The 16,262-nt window shown below is 36.6% G+C and overlaps 1 protein-coding gene across 2 annotated transcripts in view; it reads left to right on the top strand.

The window, feature by feature from the left end:
- Positions 1-7,155, top strand: part of LOC123566415 (E3 ubiquitin-protein ligase NEDD4-like) — a 53,496-nt gene extending 46,341 nt beyond the window's left edge. For both annotated transcript variants that reach the window (XM_045360464.2, XM_045360462.2), the window contains 2 exons: positions 1,622-1,791; positions 2,703-7,155. In XM_045360464.2, coding sequence (XP_045216399.2) covers positions 1,622-1,791; positions 2,703-2,805 — 273 coding nt within the window. In that variant the 3' untranslated portion in view covers positions 2,806-7,155. The remainder of the gene's footprint in view (positions 1-1,621; positions 1,792-2,702) is intronic.
- Positions 7,156-16,262: the final 9,107 nt, after the last annotated feature.

The raw sequence follows: 16,262 nt of genomic DNA, 5'->3' as shown, positions 1-16,262 counted from the left end.
GTAGCATTGCCTAGTGGACCTCTACTAAAGTTGTTCAAATCATGACCTCCGGGTCAAAATTGATCACTTGATTTTACATATGAAAATCTTCAAAAAAATTCTAAAAATAAACCAGAAGGCCTAGAGCTTAGATATTTGACACGTAGAATTGCCTAGTGGACCTCTACAACATTTGTTTAAATCATGACCCCCAGGGTCAAAATTGACCCTGCCCCAGGGGTCACTTGATTTTACATATGAAAATCTTCAAAAAATTTCTAAAAATAAACCAGAAGGCCTAGAGCTTAGATATTTGATATGTAGCATTGCCTAGTGGGCCTCTACAAGATTTGTTTAAATCATAAACCCAGGGTCAAAATTGACCCCGCCCCAGGTGTCACTTGATTTTACATAGGAAAATCTTAAAAAATCTTCTTCTCAAAAACCAGAAGCCCTAGAGCTTAGATGTATGGTGTGAAGCATTGCCTAGTGGACCTCTACCAAGTTTGTTCAAATCATGAACCCTGGGTCAAAATTGACCCCGCCCCAGGGGTTACTTGATTGTACATAGGAAAATCTTAAAAAATCTTCTTCTCAAAAAACATAAGCCCTAGAGCTTAGATATTTGACATGTAGCATTGCCTAGTGGACCTCTACAAAATTTGTTAAAATCATGACCCCCAGGGTCAAAATTGACCCCGCCCTAGGGGTCACTTGATTTTACATAGGAAAATCTTAAAAAATCTTCTCAAAAACCAGAAGCCCTAGAGCTTAGATGTATGGTGTGAAGCATTGCCTAGTGGACCTCTACCAAGTTTGTTCAAATCATGAACCCGGGGTCAAAATTGACCCCGCCCCAGGGGTTACTTGATTGTACATAGGAAAATCTTAAAAAATCTTCTTCTCAAAAAACATAAGCCCTAGAGCTTAGATATTTGACATGTAGCATTGCCTAGTGGACCTCTACTAAATTTGTTCAAATCATGACACCGGGGTCACTTGATTTTACAAATGAAAATCTTCAAAAAAATTCTAAAAATAAACCGGAAGGCCTAGATCTTAGATATTTGACATGTAGCATTGCCTAGTAGACTTCTACAAAATTTGTTCAAATCATAACCCCCGGGCTCAAATTGGCTCCGCCCCATTGGGTTACTTGATTGTACATAGAAAAATCTTCAAAATTTTCTAAAAAAAACCCCCAGAAGGCCTAGAGCTTAGATATTTGACATGTAGCATTGCCTAGTGGACCTCTACAAAATTTGTTCAAATCTTGACCCCCCCCCCCCCCCAGGGTCAAATTGACCCAGCCCCAGGGTTATTTGATTGTGCATAGGGAAATCTTCATAAATTTGCTAAAAATAAACCAGAAGGCCTAGATCTTAAAGCTTTAGCTAAGAAATTTGTTCAAGCAAGCAACTCTACTCATGTGAGCAATATAGGGCCATAATGGCCCTCTTGTTGCAAATATTTTTACTATTACCCAGTAAGCCATTTAGTAAGTGTATACTGTAACCCTAAATCTTTCATAAATCCGTGACCAAATAGACGAAAGTCATAAACTGCATAGTCAAAGAAACAAAGAATGCTGAAATGGACTGAAGGCATGCATTTAATAGGAAAAATTGTTTCACTGTTTCAGGCCATTTATTCATTCAACAATGAAACACGTGCCAGATTGCTTCAGTTTGTGACAGGAACATCCCGTGTTCCAATGAATGGCTTTAAAGAATTGCATGGGAGTAACGGACCACAGTTGTTCACAATAGAAAAATGGGGAAATTTATTACAGTTACCCAGAGCTCACACATGGTAAGATATTAGATGGGTGCAGAACTTAACACATTTCTTGTACTACAAGATAAGTTACATAGATAAACTTCATTTAAGGTAGTTCTTCATGTTTAGATCAAATTTTTTTCTACAATGTAGAATTTGATTAAACTCTGATTTTTCAAAACTTCAGAATATACCTAGAGAATTCAGCAAATAAAAAAGATAGGGTCGTGTGCTTGATTTTTCGTTAGACTGATTTGAAAAATTTGGATCTCACGCAATATTTCATAATGGGAGTCTATGGGAAAATCATTACTTTCATAACATTTTCGTGAATAGAAACTTTTTCTACAATGTAGATTTTGATGAAACTTCTCACAGTTGTAAATAAACACATGGCCTATAATTTGGTGAAATAAGATGTATAGGTTCATGATATTTGACCATGATTTAAGTGAACCGGACATTTCACACTAATTTTAAGACATTATTTTGATTATTTTAATGTGTCATATGTTTTAATATCATATTTTGACTTTAGAAATATAGCCACTGTGCCATTGTAATAAATTTACCCACAGATTTCAGTCAATTCATAAAATGATTTTCATTTCCGTATGCCGAATCCAGGCTTTATTCTAGGTTTTCCGGATAAATGATGTTACGCCATCACTTCCAGTTTATCAAACGTGCAGAACTACCCTAAGGGTGCTGAAGCTTTGAAAAGACTTCTTGTAATTGTACCACTTTGTTAGTAGTAGTTGTGATGAAGTCTACCTTAAACTGAGAACCTTCCTGGTCTAACTACTGGTAACATTTTGGTTTTGCTTAAGGTCAAAAAGTGTATGTACTGCTCAAAAAGAAAAAATGCGACTTTCCGAAGTGTTATATGAAAAACATTGTCTACAGCAAAAAAGTATACTTATAATTATTTCTTTATTTTCCAGTTTCAACAGAATAGATCTACCACCGTACGAGTGTTATTCAGAGTTAAGGAAAAGACTGATTATTGCAATAGAGAATGCACAAGGTTTCGAGGGAGTCGACTGAGTGATGTGATATTTCAAGGGAACTATTTATTCATATATCTAACTCATCAAGTGAGAACATGTGGCATCAACTCTGTTCTCAAGCTGTGTCTTGACTGGTCTGCTGGATTAGACACCATTCATGATATTATACAGCAAAATCATAGGAAATCGCACCGCGGGGAAAACAATATCTAACCAAGTGTTTGTAGTTTTAGATTACATACCATTCAGTTTCTGAGGCAGTTTGTGATTTATTAGATGGCATTGGTGAGACGTGTGTCTGCTCATTTATGTATTCATACATTATCCTTGGAGATAAAACATGCAAACAGTGAGTGAACAAAATCATATGATGACTCCTAGAGAGAATCAATTGTGGTGAATGTTATAGTGGTATACATACAGTTGCCAAATTCCAAACTAAAGTTTACTAACTTTTGATACATATAATTGTGTACTGCTAAAATGAAGTGAAATGAATTCAGAGTCTTAAGTTGAGACGGTACTTCATAAACTGTTAGAATTATTTGCGACAACTACATCTCCAAGTTCTCGCATATTCATGAGAGGCAGTGGAGTTGATACGTGTGGTTCTTTAGTAAACAGGCCTTTGCGTAAACTTCTACTGTGACTACCATTATGAGCTGATTATTGCTAGTGAATATGCAGTTTTTCTCCACCCTGGATTTCCATATATGTCTGTCATAGAAGAGAGTTTTCATGAAAATTTCCATGATGGATAATTTATTATTTTATTATTTAAGTTTTATATGTTATCTTCCATAATTAAGTGTCTGAGATTGTGATTTTTATGTACAAATTTCTGTTATAACTGGGTCTTGAGGTAATGAGCCAGGTAACTGAACTTGAATCAACTTTAATGCTGTCTCACCTGATTAGTTTACTCCATAAAAAGTTCTTTTCTGCAAGTTAAGATTAAAATGTAAACTGCAGAGGGTTGTAGCACAATACCTCAATTGAGATAGATTTAATTGTTGTTACAATACTGAGCACTCCATGTTGTGAAAAGTACACCAAAGTTTAAGCCAAAAATTGCCAAGACAGTATTTTTCTGCAGACTTACGTTCTGTTGCAGGGGCCTCCACGGCCGAGTGGTTAAGGTCGCTGACTTTAAATCACTTGCCCCTCATCAACGTGGGTTCGAACCTCACTCGGGGCTTTGAATTCTTCATGTGAGGAAGCCATCCAGCTGGCTTACGGAAGGTCAGTGGTTCTACCCAGGTGCCCGCTCGTGATGAAATAATGCACGGAGGGGCACCTGGGGTCTTCCTCAACCATTAAAGCTGGAAAGTCGCCATATGACCTATAATTGTGTTGGTGCAACGTTAAACCCAACAAAATAAATAATTATGTTCTGTTACAGTTTGTTCCATGGTCTTTTTACTCGGAAATTTTGATAGAAGGTTGTCATGACCCTGTGTGTAAGGGTCATTTTCAATTACAGGGGTCATTTTTTAAAATTATTTTTTAAATGCTTAAAACAGAGGGAAGAGAAATCAATGTACTTTGTGGTGTTGCATTGAAAAATATTAATATGCTAACACATTTGGGACTTCTTTTTACAGTTAATGATTTTAAAAAAGCCAGTAATTTTTGTTAAAGCAGGGCTTCAAGTAGACCCTTATAGCATGTTATTGTTCAAGACCTTGCAGTGCTTTCTTCATGGAACAGCTGATGATTGAAAACATACATTTTTAGAGCCATTTTGTTTAACAGTTTACCTTATCAAGACATCTTGATATCTATCCAGTTGTTGAACTTTCAATGCAATCTACTTTGCTACTAAATATAGACAGATTTACAATATATACAGACTGGTGAAGTGTATCCAGTAATTAAACAATGGCTGCAGTCCGCTTTGCTATAACACATACTGACGCTAGAACCAGTGTTTACTTAAATGCATATGGCACCAAAACTTGCATTGTCGAAAAGTCGAATGCAAGTTCACTTGCATCATCTGAGACATGTTCAGAATTATTTTGGGGATCAGTTTGGAAATGTTAAAAATGTACACAAGTGTGCATCAAAGAAAATTCTTGAGTGTGGTGCAAAGCTTGTTACCTTGAGACCCATGCACTGGTTAACTTTGATCAATGAGGGTGCAAGTGCTTATTAAGAACATAAAAAAGCAAGTAAATCGCTGTGTTTTAAATTAGTAATCCCAGTTTTTACTGTATAACTGACCATATAGTCATAATAATAATACGTATGAAGCTATGGTTTACAGTGAAAATAATTGGAATAATAGTTGTAAGGAGTATTTAATCAGTATATACATGTAGTTTGCTATGTTATGCTGTACGGCATCAGTTACCCCAGATTTCACAGGCAGGATTATTTGTGTGCTTTGGTTGTGCTTTTTGTAATGTTAAGGGTCAACTGTATGTTCAAAGTTAAGACTTCAGGGAAAATTTTCCCTCTAAATTGTTGACTTGGATTTGATTGTCACAGTAAGGCAGTTGAAACTTTTAACAATTGAGCCGCACCATGAGAAAACCAACATAGTGCGTTTGCGACCAGTATGGATCCAGACCAGTCTGCGCATCCGCAGTCTGGTCAGGATTCATGCTGATCGCTTTCAAAGCCTGTTGCAATTAGAGAAACCGTTAGCGAACAGCATGGATCCTGATCCGCGCAGGCTGGTCTGGATCCATGCTGGTCGCAAACGCACTATGTTGGTTTTCTCATGGTGCGGCTCAAATTTAAATTTTCAGGTCAGTTTGATTTAAATCAATCAAAACTCAGAATACATACCTCTTGGTATTTTATTGCTTATTTAAAGAGTACTTGTTTTCATGAAACCATGACATTAACATTGTGTATAGAACAAAAAACTCATTTTCTGTTTCATTTAAGTGTACAGAGTTTCTTTGTTAAATATGGCTCTTGTGCAAAGTATTACAGAATTATGTAAGTAAACTTTATCATAGTGCTCAAAGTTTTATTGTAATTGTATATACATGTAGCCTCAATGTAACAGCCACTTGCTTTTAGTAAGGCAGTTTAATGTCTAAACAGTAGTGGTTGTGATAGAGGGGTTCCATTCTTACTCATTTAGTCAGTACAGCTGTGTCTAGATATTGAGGGTTCACATGTTAATTGTAGATTAAAACATTTGAATATGACTGCCCTCCTTCCCCCTCCCCAGCCACTTAAATAATAAACAAAGCAAACACACATGCACATGAAGGAAACATTGAGCAGGGGACAGGTAACAGCTGAAATGGCAGTCTGTCTAAAGAGCTTCTTTATGAAGTGGAGTAACTAACAAGAGCATCCAGTGTTCTTAATTTTTATATATATTATATTTCTTAATTTAAACTACTGTCTTGCCAAATATCATCTGATATATTTTCTTTGGTATAACGTAAGTTCTGTATATGTGTAATTCATAATTCATAATGTTACATATAGAGACATTGGTTTATTCTCTTTAAATATCTAGAAATTTTGTACAGCTAACTTAACCACTGTAATTCATGAGCAGTTGGAAGAAAAGGATAAGTTTTCTTCGGTATGTTACCCATGGTCAGTAGGGAGAAAAGAACAAGTTGTCCTTCAGTGTATTACCCATGGTCAGTAAAAGAAACGGACAAGTTCAGTATTTCCTTATGTATCTATAAGCAGGTTTATTATAATCAGTAACTGCAGACCCTTCACCCGCCCGCTTAGCTCAGTAGGTAGAGCGTTGGTCTACGGATCATGGGATTGTGAGTTCGATCCTCGGGCGGGGTGTATGTTCTTCGTGACTATTTGATAAACGACATTGTGTCTGAAATCATTAGTCCTCCACCTCTGATTCATGTGGGGAAGTTGGCAGTTACTTGCGGAGAACAGGTTTGTACTGGTACAGAATCTAGGAACACCGGTTAGGTTAACTGCCCGCCGTTACATGACTGAAATATTGTTGAAAAATGGCGTTAGACCCAAAACAAACAGGGCTGTATATAGTAATCTATATGGTTGCTTTAAGGTAGTGGTCCCATAATTGTAATCGGCAACGTCGGTTTTATTGTGTATTCTCCCTATGCGGTATTGGTATTTCCCCGCAGGTATGGAAAGTGGCTACTGTATCGGTTGGAGTAGAATTTGGAAATTACAATATCCGAGCATCATTACTTGTCCATTACCTTAACATAAATTCTTCCATACTTGTATAACTGCAGAAGTTTCATGCAGATTTTGTTTTCTATGACATGTACGAGTACGATACCTTTTATCATGTGTTGTGTTATATACATACATGTTTTCTATTTTGTAGCATTACATGTTTGTTATATAAATTATTTCTCATTTTTGTTACTGTTTATAAGCGTTATGATTCAATTAAATGGCTGGAACTCGCTATGTTTTATGTTTTTTTTGTTGTTGCTTATTATTGTGAGATGAATTTTGTATATGTCTTGATAAGTCAAAATATAGAATATATTTGATATGCCTGGCATGAACTTTTGCCATTTGCCATCATACTCAAACAAGTGTTAGAAGTAACTGTCCGGTAACAATTGACCTTGCTAGAACTGTTCATTGAACAAAAAAAAAAAATTTTATTGTTTGTAATAGAATTACCCATTGAAGCTTATATTTCTCCATGTGTGTTTGAAAATTAGTGTAAGATTTATAGGTTGTTAGCTTTGTATCGGGAAATATGCATGAGTTCTGCAGCAGAAATATTGCGCGACTTTAGGAGTACAATATTCATCCGCTAAAGAACAAGCGCCTATTTCCAGATGCAAAGATAACCTTTTTATTACATACGTGCCTACACATATAAATGTAATGTAAGTATTACGAATTTGTTCAAAAGCCTGAATAAATTGACAAAACAGAATTAAATAAAAGAATTAATGCAACAACACACATTAGATTTTGTCGCACGTCCAATATGAAATTCAGGCGTCAGTGTATGGAAAAATATTGACGTTTCCGGTACCATAACTTAATGGTGAATAGAAACGAGTATGTAATAAGAAGGGGATATTTTGCCTACTTTACTTATTGCAGTATGTTTAAACATTTAAAATGTGTAAAGCTTGAAGGACTAACTTGCAAGGAAAATTAGTGAACAGGTTTTTTTTGCATGTTTAAAAGCTTCATCAGTTGATACAGTAGTGGCAGATAGTGTTTTTTGTCACCTGACTTGCATTTTATTTCGCATCTGAACTCCAAACAATGATTTTATTCACAAGCAAATCACTGTTTGAGAAATATTATTTCGATCCATTCAAGTGATCAAGAATTATATCCAGTGTGCCACTATGACTTTTGACTCTATGACAATAACTGTGATGTACAAACAGTGATTTTCTTGCATAATAAAACACAGTTTTCTTTGTTTAATGGGGAAAAAATTGGTTTGTGTTAGAATTTATTCTAGTCTACGATAAGATTTCCGCTTCTATTTGCTAATGCTTTTCTCATTCTTTTCTGGTTTTGCACAAAATTGGGCATCCTTAAACAGATCTGTTCATCTTTTGGGGATAAGATTAATTTGTCTCAAAATCATAGTAGAAGCATGTTTTTTTACACATGATGTCTGGTGTCTCAGACCTTTGCTTATCTTACCAGTATGATAAATACAAAAGTTCATGTCTCTGTCCACTCTCAAGACAAGATACTGTGAAATCATTTGATTTCGTGGGCATGAAATTTTGTGGTTTTAGTCAAAACGGCAATTTCGTCAGGACGAAAATTCATGGATTTCAACTTCTGAACATAAAATGAGTGGGAATTTTACGTGTTCGTTGGGATTAAATTTCTTGTTTTTTGTTGCCCCAGTCTCTTCTAAGTACAAGACAAATACAAGAATTTATGCCTAAGTCACCTCTCAAGACTGCTGCCAAGATGTGATAAATACAAGTCCACACAAGACATGATAAATAAGATTACATGCCTTTCTCACCTTCCATGGTATGATTAATACAAGAGGTCTAGCTGCTATCACCTCACATAACATGATAAATACAAGAATTCATGCCTATGTCAGCTCCCAGAATATGATAAGTACAAGAGTTAATTTCCCTATCAACTCCCAGATCATGATAAATACAAGAGTTCATGCCCCTGTCACCTTCCAAGACATGATAGATACATGAGTTCATGCCCCTGTCACCTTCCAAGACATGATAGATATATGAGTTCATGCCCCTGTCACCTCCTAAGACATGATAAATAAATTGGTTCAAGTCCCTGTAACCTCCCAAGACATGATAAATACATGCCCTTGATAAATACATGTGTGCATGCCACTGTCACCTTCCAAGACATGATAAATACATGTGCATGCCCCTGTCACCTCCCAAGGCATGATAAGTACAAGAGTTAATTTCCCTACCATCTCCCAAATCATGATAAATACATGAGTTCATGCCCCTGTCACTCCCAAGATATGATGAATACATGAGTTCATGCCCCTGTCACCTCCCAAGTCATGATGAATACATGGATTTATGCCCCTGTTTCCTCAAAAGACTTTAAAAATCAATAGATTTTGATAGATAAGCCAAAGGTCTTTCATGTAATCATCTTCATTTTTAAAAAGAATTTCCGAGACTTGTAGCAAGTCTAATATAAAGATATTGATATGATTTTAACCTTTAGCTTGCAAATTTTTAAAAATGGACTGGTCCATCATTCAATTTGGGCAATACCATTTATTATTTGAAGGGTGTTCACTGACAATATACTGGCTGAAAGAACAGTGAGAGCTGTTCTACTCATCCCAGCGTCTGTGTCTGCTAAGGCATTGTTGTCAGAATCACAGCTTGGTTAAGTTTCGTCTGCGCGTTCATATCTCAGTAACCATTGGATTGAAACTTTACACATTGTCATCAGACCAACTGAATATACCAAGTTAGGTAACTCTTGGTTGAATTGAACTCTAAATTGTAGCCCATTTTCAACTTAAAAAATTTGGTTTTGAGTGCATCTGAGTACTAAGCTGTATGTCAGAAACAAAGTGTGTTTATTAGACTGAAACTTAAGACTGTGCTGCCCAGTCATCAGACTTACTGATATAACCAAATTAGGTAACACTAGGTTGACTTTAAATTAAATTATGGCCATTTATTGACTTAGAATATTTTTTCTTGCACACCGGACTGGCGTTTCCGGTGATTTTACCCATGCCGACAAAACCCATCTGGCACCCCCCATGCCAGATGACTCTCGTGCTGTTAATGACAACTAGTGGTTCAAGCACTGATAATATATTGTTTAAGTAAAATACGAAAAAAGCAGGTACCTTGATAGTTTCTCTCCGTTCCTTATAGAATATTTCTCGATTCAAAATACGTTAGTTTACCCTAAAAACATAACGTTACGCTACAAATGATAAAACTAAAGTGGAACTTTGTTATTGTGCGTAACGCAAAACATCTTGACGTCACTTCTGCTTACGGACGTTTATTTCCCGCGCTTTGTGTTCATTCTCTACTATAAGAAAGAGTGCTAAAGAGAAAGTATTTCTACCTTTTGTAAAATACGGTAGGCAAGAAAAATAATCTGCCAGAATAAAATGCTAACATGTATACGATATGCAAGAAAAAATATCGGTCGTGTTTACGAATCGGATGGAAATATCCGTCCCTCGGCTACCTGCGCATGGGATGTAATTCGGCAAGTCTCATTACCGCCCAATGCGCAGGTGCCCTCAGGACGGATATTTCTATTTGATTCGTAAACACATGACAGATGTTATTAGTCTTAAGGGCAGCTCTTGTTAACAATACATAAATTTATTGTATCTTCCATCTGACTTGTTTGAACTATAAAGGCAAATTTCAAACAAAAATCACTGGTTTTCCTTTCCTCTGTTTGTTTTGTTTTTTTGAAGAGCTTTTGTCCCATTTTTACCTCAGCATGTATTCTGTCTTATATTTTATGTAGATATTTACATGGCAGATATGTTCTTTGTAGATATTTACATGGCACATTATGTGTTTATGTAGATACTTGCGTGGCATATATATGTTTATGTAAATATTTGTTAAGCAGATAATTATGTGTTTATGCAGATATTTGCATGGCTGATATGTGTTTATGTAGATATTTGCATGGCAGAAATGTGCTTATGTAAATATTTGCTTAGCAGATATGTGTTTATGCAGATATTTGCATGGCTGATATGTGTTTATGTAGATATTTGCATGGCAGAAATGTGTTTATGTAAATATTTGCTTAGTAGATATGTGTTTATGCAGATATTTGCATGGCTGATATGTGTTTATGTAGATATTTGCATGGCAGAAATGTGTTTATGTAAATATTTGCTTAGTAGATATGTGTTTATGCAGATATTTGCATGGCTGATATGTGTTTATGTAGATATTTGCATGGCAGAAATGTGTTTATGTAAACATTTGCTTAGCAGATATGTGTTTATGCAGATATTTGCTTCACAGATGTGTTTATGTAGATATTTGCTTAGCAGATTATGTGTTTATGTAGATATTTGCATGGCAGAAATGAGTTTATGTAAACATTTGCTTAGCAGATTTGTGTTTATGCAGATATTTGCATGGCAGAAATGTGTTTATGTAAACATTTGCTTAGCAGATATGTGCTTATGCAGATATTTGCTTTGCAGATGTGTTTATGTAGATATTTGCTTAGCAGATAATGTGTTTATGCAGATATTTGCACGGCAGAAATGTGTTTATGTAAACATTTGATTAGCTGATATGTGTTTATGCAGATATTTGCATGACTGAAATGTGTTGATTTATATATTTACATGGCATTTGTATTTCTTACCTCATGATTATGAGCCTAAATATTGTATTTTGTATGTTTATATTATATGCTAGTGCTAGACAGAGGCTACATTTTGTTAGTAATTTTTCATACCTGTATATGGAAACTGATTTTATCGTGTTATTATAAGAAATATATTTTGATTTGAAAGGATTTTGTTTGTTTAATATGCATGGTTGTACAAGGTATGCCACTGCTTCTAGGCAGACTTAAATATTTTTGAATATGTATTAATCTACCGATTTTTTTGGCATTTGCATTAATGGAGTTATAGGGATGACCTCTTACTGGAGATACAGGGATGTCCTCCTACTATATAATAGACTATTTTCACAGTATACTTCAAAAAGCAAAGTTAAGCTGTTTTGTTGAGAATAACTTTTCTTTCTATAAATGATGTTAGACACAATTCATGATAAAGAAGCCTGACCTGATGCTGAGGTTAGTGCTGCTGACATGAACAACTTGCCCCTCACCTCTACTGGTTTATGAGAGAAAGCTTTCTTATGGAAGGTTGTTGGTTCTACCCAGGTACCCACCCATGCCAGAAATATGTATGGTGGGGCATCTTGATCTTCTTGCCTCTTAAAGCTGAAATGTTGCCATATGACTTGTACCCATCTTGATGGGCTTGGGCCTAGGATCTTAATAGAAACTTAATAGGGAGGTTGATCATGACCAGCAGATGGCCCCAATTGATTCTGAGGTCAGTAGGTCAAAGGTCAAGGTCACATTGACCCAGAAAATAGAACTTTTTTTTGCCAAATAACTAGAGAATTCTTTGGTCTAAGATCACAATTTGATACGGAGGTCACTCATGACAGGTAAATAGCCCATAATTATTGATTTGAGGTCAGTATGTCAAACGTCCAGTGCACAGTGACCAAATAATTTCTTTTCCTTTGGCAGTTACTGAATGTATCAAGGGGGGCATTTCATGTTCTATGAGCTCTTGTTTGAAATGATTTTACACAAATGATCCTTAGACTCGCTACCAAAATTGTCCGAGTCAGCTGTGAAACTCAGAGGAGTGATCTAGGGTCATCATGGCCCTCTTGTATAGTATTTATAAAGCTTACAGTAATTTATTATAATTGTAGGTATATGATACATTATTGCAATTTTGCTTATTTTTGTGATAAAATTGTTGATATTCCCAAATAACCATTTATAAACCACATTCTTGTTTGTTGTTATATTTTCCATGCAAGAGCTTTTGTGGCAGAGTGGTAGAGAGGTTAGAGTGGTTAAGGTTGCTGCCTTCAAACCACTTGCCCCTCAAGGATTGGGTTTGAGCCTTACTGGGGGTGTTGAATTCTTCATATGAGAAAGCCATCCAGCTAGCTTGCAGAAAGTCGGTGGTTCTATCCGGATGCCTGCCTATGATGAAACAATGCAAGGAGGGGAACCTGGGGTCTTCCTCCACCATGAAAAGCTGGAAAGTCGCCATATGACCTATAATTGTGTCAGTGTGATGTTAAACCCAACAAAAACAAAACAAAATTCTTTTTCATGCATAACATTTTAGAGTTGCACTTTGGTGAACATTACCTCCGTATGTATTACAAAATGTACTTCTTTCAAACATTGTGTATTCTTAATCTATAGCATAGTGCCATGCCTTCATATATGATCAGAGGGTTCATTTGACTGTATGGCAACCATCAGACCTTCCCAAATCCTTGGATCTCTGACCAACAAGAAAAAAAGAATTTTCTAGAATAGCATTATAACAGAACCCTCGGTTAGCACCTCGGGTGTAATTCTTTTCTTAAGTTGATGCTATGCTATATCATTATATACTGACCAATGGTGTAATTATGTCTCCCCCAGGAGACATATTGTTTTTGCCCTGTCCGTCCGTCCGTCTGTCCATCCGTCCGTCCGTACGTCACACTTCATTTCCGAGCAATAACTGGAGAACCATTTGACCTAGAACCTTCAAACTTCATAGGGTTGTAGGGCTGCTGTAGTAGACGACCCCTATTGATTTTGGGGTCACTCCGTCAAAGGTCAAGGTCACAGGGGCCTGAACATTGAAAACCATTTCCGATCAATAACTAGAGAACCACTTGACCCAGAATGTTGAAACTTCATAGGATGATTGGCCATGAAGAGTAGATGACCCCTATTGATTTTGGGGTCACTCCGTCAAAGGTCAAGGTCACAGGGGCCTGAACATTGAAAACCATTTCCGATCAATAACTAGAGAACCACTTAACCCAGAATGTTGAAACTTCATAGGATGATTGGTCATGAAGAGTAGATGACCCCTATTGATTTTGGGGTCACTCCGTCAAAGGTCAAGGTCACAGGGGCCTGAACATTGAAAACAATTTCCGATCAATAACTAGAGAACCACTTGACCCAGAATGTTGAAACTTCATAGGATGATTGATAATGAAGAGTAGATGACCCCTATTGATTTTGGGGTCACTCCATCAAAGGTCACAGGGGCCTGAACATGGAAAATCATTTCTGATCAATAACTAGAGAACCACTTAACCCAGAATGTTGAAACTTCATAGGATGATTGTACATGCAATGTAGATGACCCCTATTGATTTTGGGGTCACTCCATTAAAGGTCAAGGTCACAGGGGCCTGAACATTGATAACCATTTCCGGTCAGTAACTTGAGAACCACTTGACCCAGAATGTTGAAACTTAATAGGATGATTGCTCATGCAGAGTAGATGACCCCTAACAATTTTGGGGTCACTCTGTGAAAGGTCAAGGTCACAGGGGCCTGAACATTGATAACCATTTCCTGTCAGTAACTTGAGAACCACTTGAACCAGAATGATGAAACTTCATAGGATGATTGGTCATGCAGAGTAGATGACCCCTAACGATTTTAGGGTGACTCTGTTAAAGGTCAAGGCCACAGGAGCCTGAACATGGAAAACCATTTCCAATCAATAACTTGAGAACCTCTTGACCCAGAATGTTGAAACTTCATAGGATGATTGTTCATGCAGAGTAAATGACCCCTAATGTTTTTGGGGTCACTCCGTTAAAGGTCAAGGTCACAGAGGCCTGAACATTGATAACCAGTTTATATCAATAACTTGAGAACCACTTGACCCAGAATGTTGAAACTTCATAGGATGATTGAACATGCAGAGTAGATGACCCCTATTGATTTTGGGGTCAGTCTATTAAAGGTCAAGGTCACAGTAGCCTGTTCATGTAAAATCATTTTTTTTGGAAATAACTTGAGAACCACTTGACCTACAATGTTGAAACTTAATAGGATGATTGGACATGCAGAGTAGATGACCCCTACTTATTTTGAGGTCACTTGATCAAAGGTCAAGGTCACAGGAGCCTGAACAGTGACTTGAGAACCACTAGGCCAAGAGTGTTGAAATTTAGCGGGATGACTGGACATGCCAAGTAGATGATCCCTATTGCAGCCAACCATCAGTGTCTCTTTGACTTTCACTCCTGACCCCTATTAACTTCTTGCCTATAGGACTTTGCATTGGGGGAGACATGCGCTTTTTTACAAAAGCATTTTCTAGTTAATACCACTTGTTTCTGTATTTCCAGTTGACCATTGGTAACACTATAAATACCACCTGCTTCTGACCATCGATAACAATAACAAATACTACCAGCTTCTGCATTTCCTACTGACCAATGATAACATAATAAAAACCAGGACCAATGGTAACTTAACAAATACCAACCGCATCTATATTTCCTGTTGACCAATGGTAACATAGCAAGTACCACCTGCTTCTATATTTCCTATTGACCATTTATAACATTATAAATACCATATGCATGTGTACCTCATACTGACTTACTGGTAACATAATTTATACAATGAATACCATCTAAATCTGTATTTCCTTTTGACCATTGGGAACATACTGAATACCATCAAAATCTGTTCTTCCTATTGACCATTGGTAACATAATGAATACCATCTAAATCTGTTCTTCCTATTGACCATTGGTAACACGCTGAATACCATCTAAATCTGTTCTTCCTATTGACCATTGGTAACACACTGAATACCATCTAAATCTGTTCTTCCTATTGACCATTGGTAACACACTGAATACCATCTAAATCTGTATTTCCTATTGACCATTGGTAACATACTGAATACCATCTAAATCTGTTCTTCCTATTGACCATTGGTAACACACTGAATACCATCTAAATCTGTATTTCCTTTTGACCATTGGCAACAATGAATACCTACTGCTACTGAACACTGTAACATAACGAGTACCACCTGCTTCTTATTTCCTATTGACCATTGGTAACATAATGAGTACCACCTGCTTCAGTATTTCCTATCGACCATTGGTAACATAATGAATACCACCTGCTTCTTATTTCCTATTGACCATTGGTAACGTAATGAGTACCACCTGCTTCAGTATTTCCTATCGACCATTGGTAACATAATGAATACCACCTGCTTCTTATTTCCTATTGACCATTGGTAACATAATGAGTACCACCTGCTTCAGTATTTCCTATCGACCATTGGTAACATAATGAATACCACCTGCTTCTTATTTCCTATTGACCATTGGTAACATAAGGAGTACCACCTGCTTCAGTATTTCCTATCGACCATTGGTAACATAACAAGTACCACCTGCTTCTTATTTCCTATTGACCATTGGTAACGTAATGAGTACCACCTGCTTCTTATTTCCTATTGACCATTGG

The sequence above is a fragment of the Mercenaria mercenaria genome, chromosome 8, assembly GCF_021730395.1.
Source record: "Mercenaria mercenaria strain notata chromosome 8, MADL_Memer_1, whole genome shotgun sequence".
In the NCBI taxonomy this organism is placed as follows: domain Eukaryota; kingdom Metazoa; phylum Mollusca; class Bivalvia; order Venerida; family Veneridae; genus Mercenaria; species Mercenaria mercenaria.
Note: the sequence above shows the minus strand (reverse complement) of the source record. Positions and strands in the feature narration are given on the sequence as shown.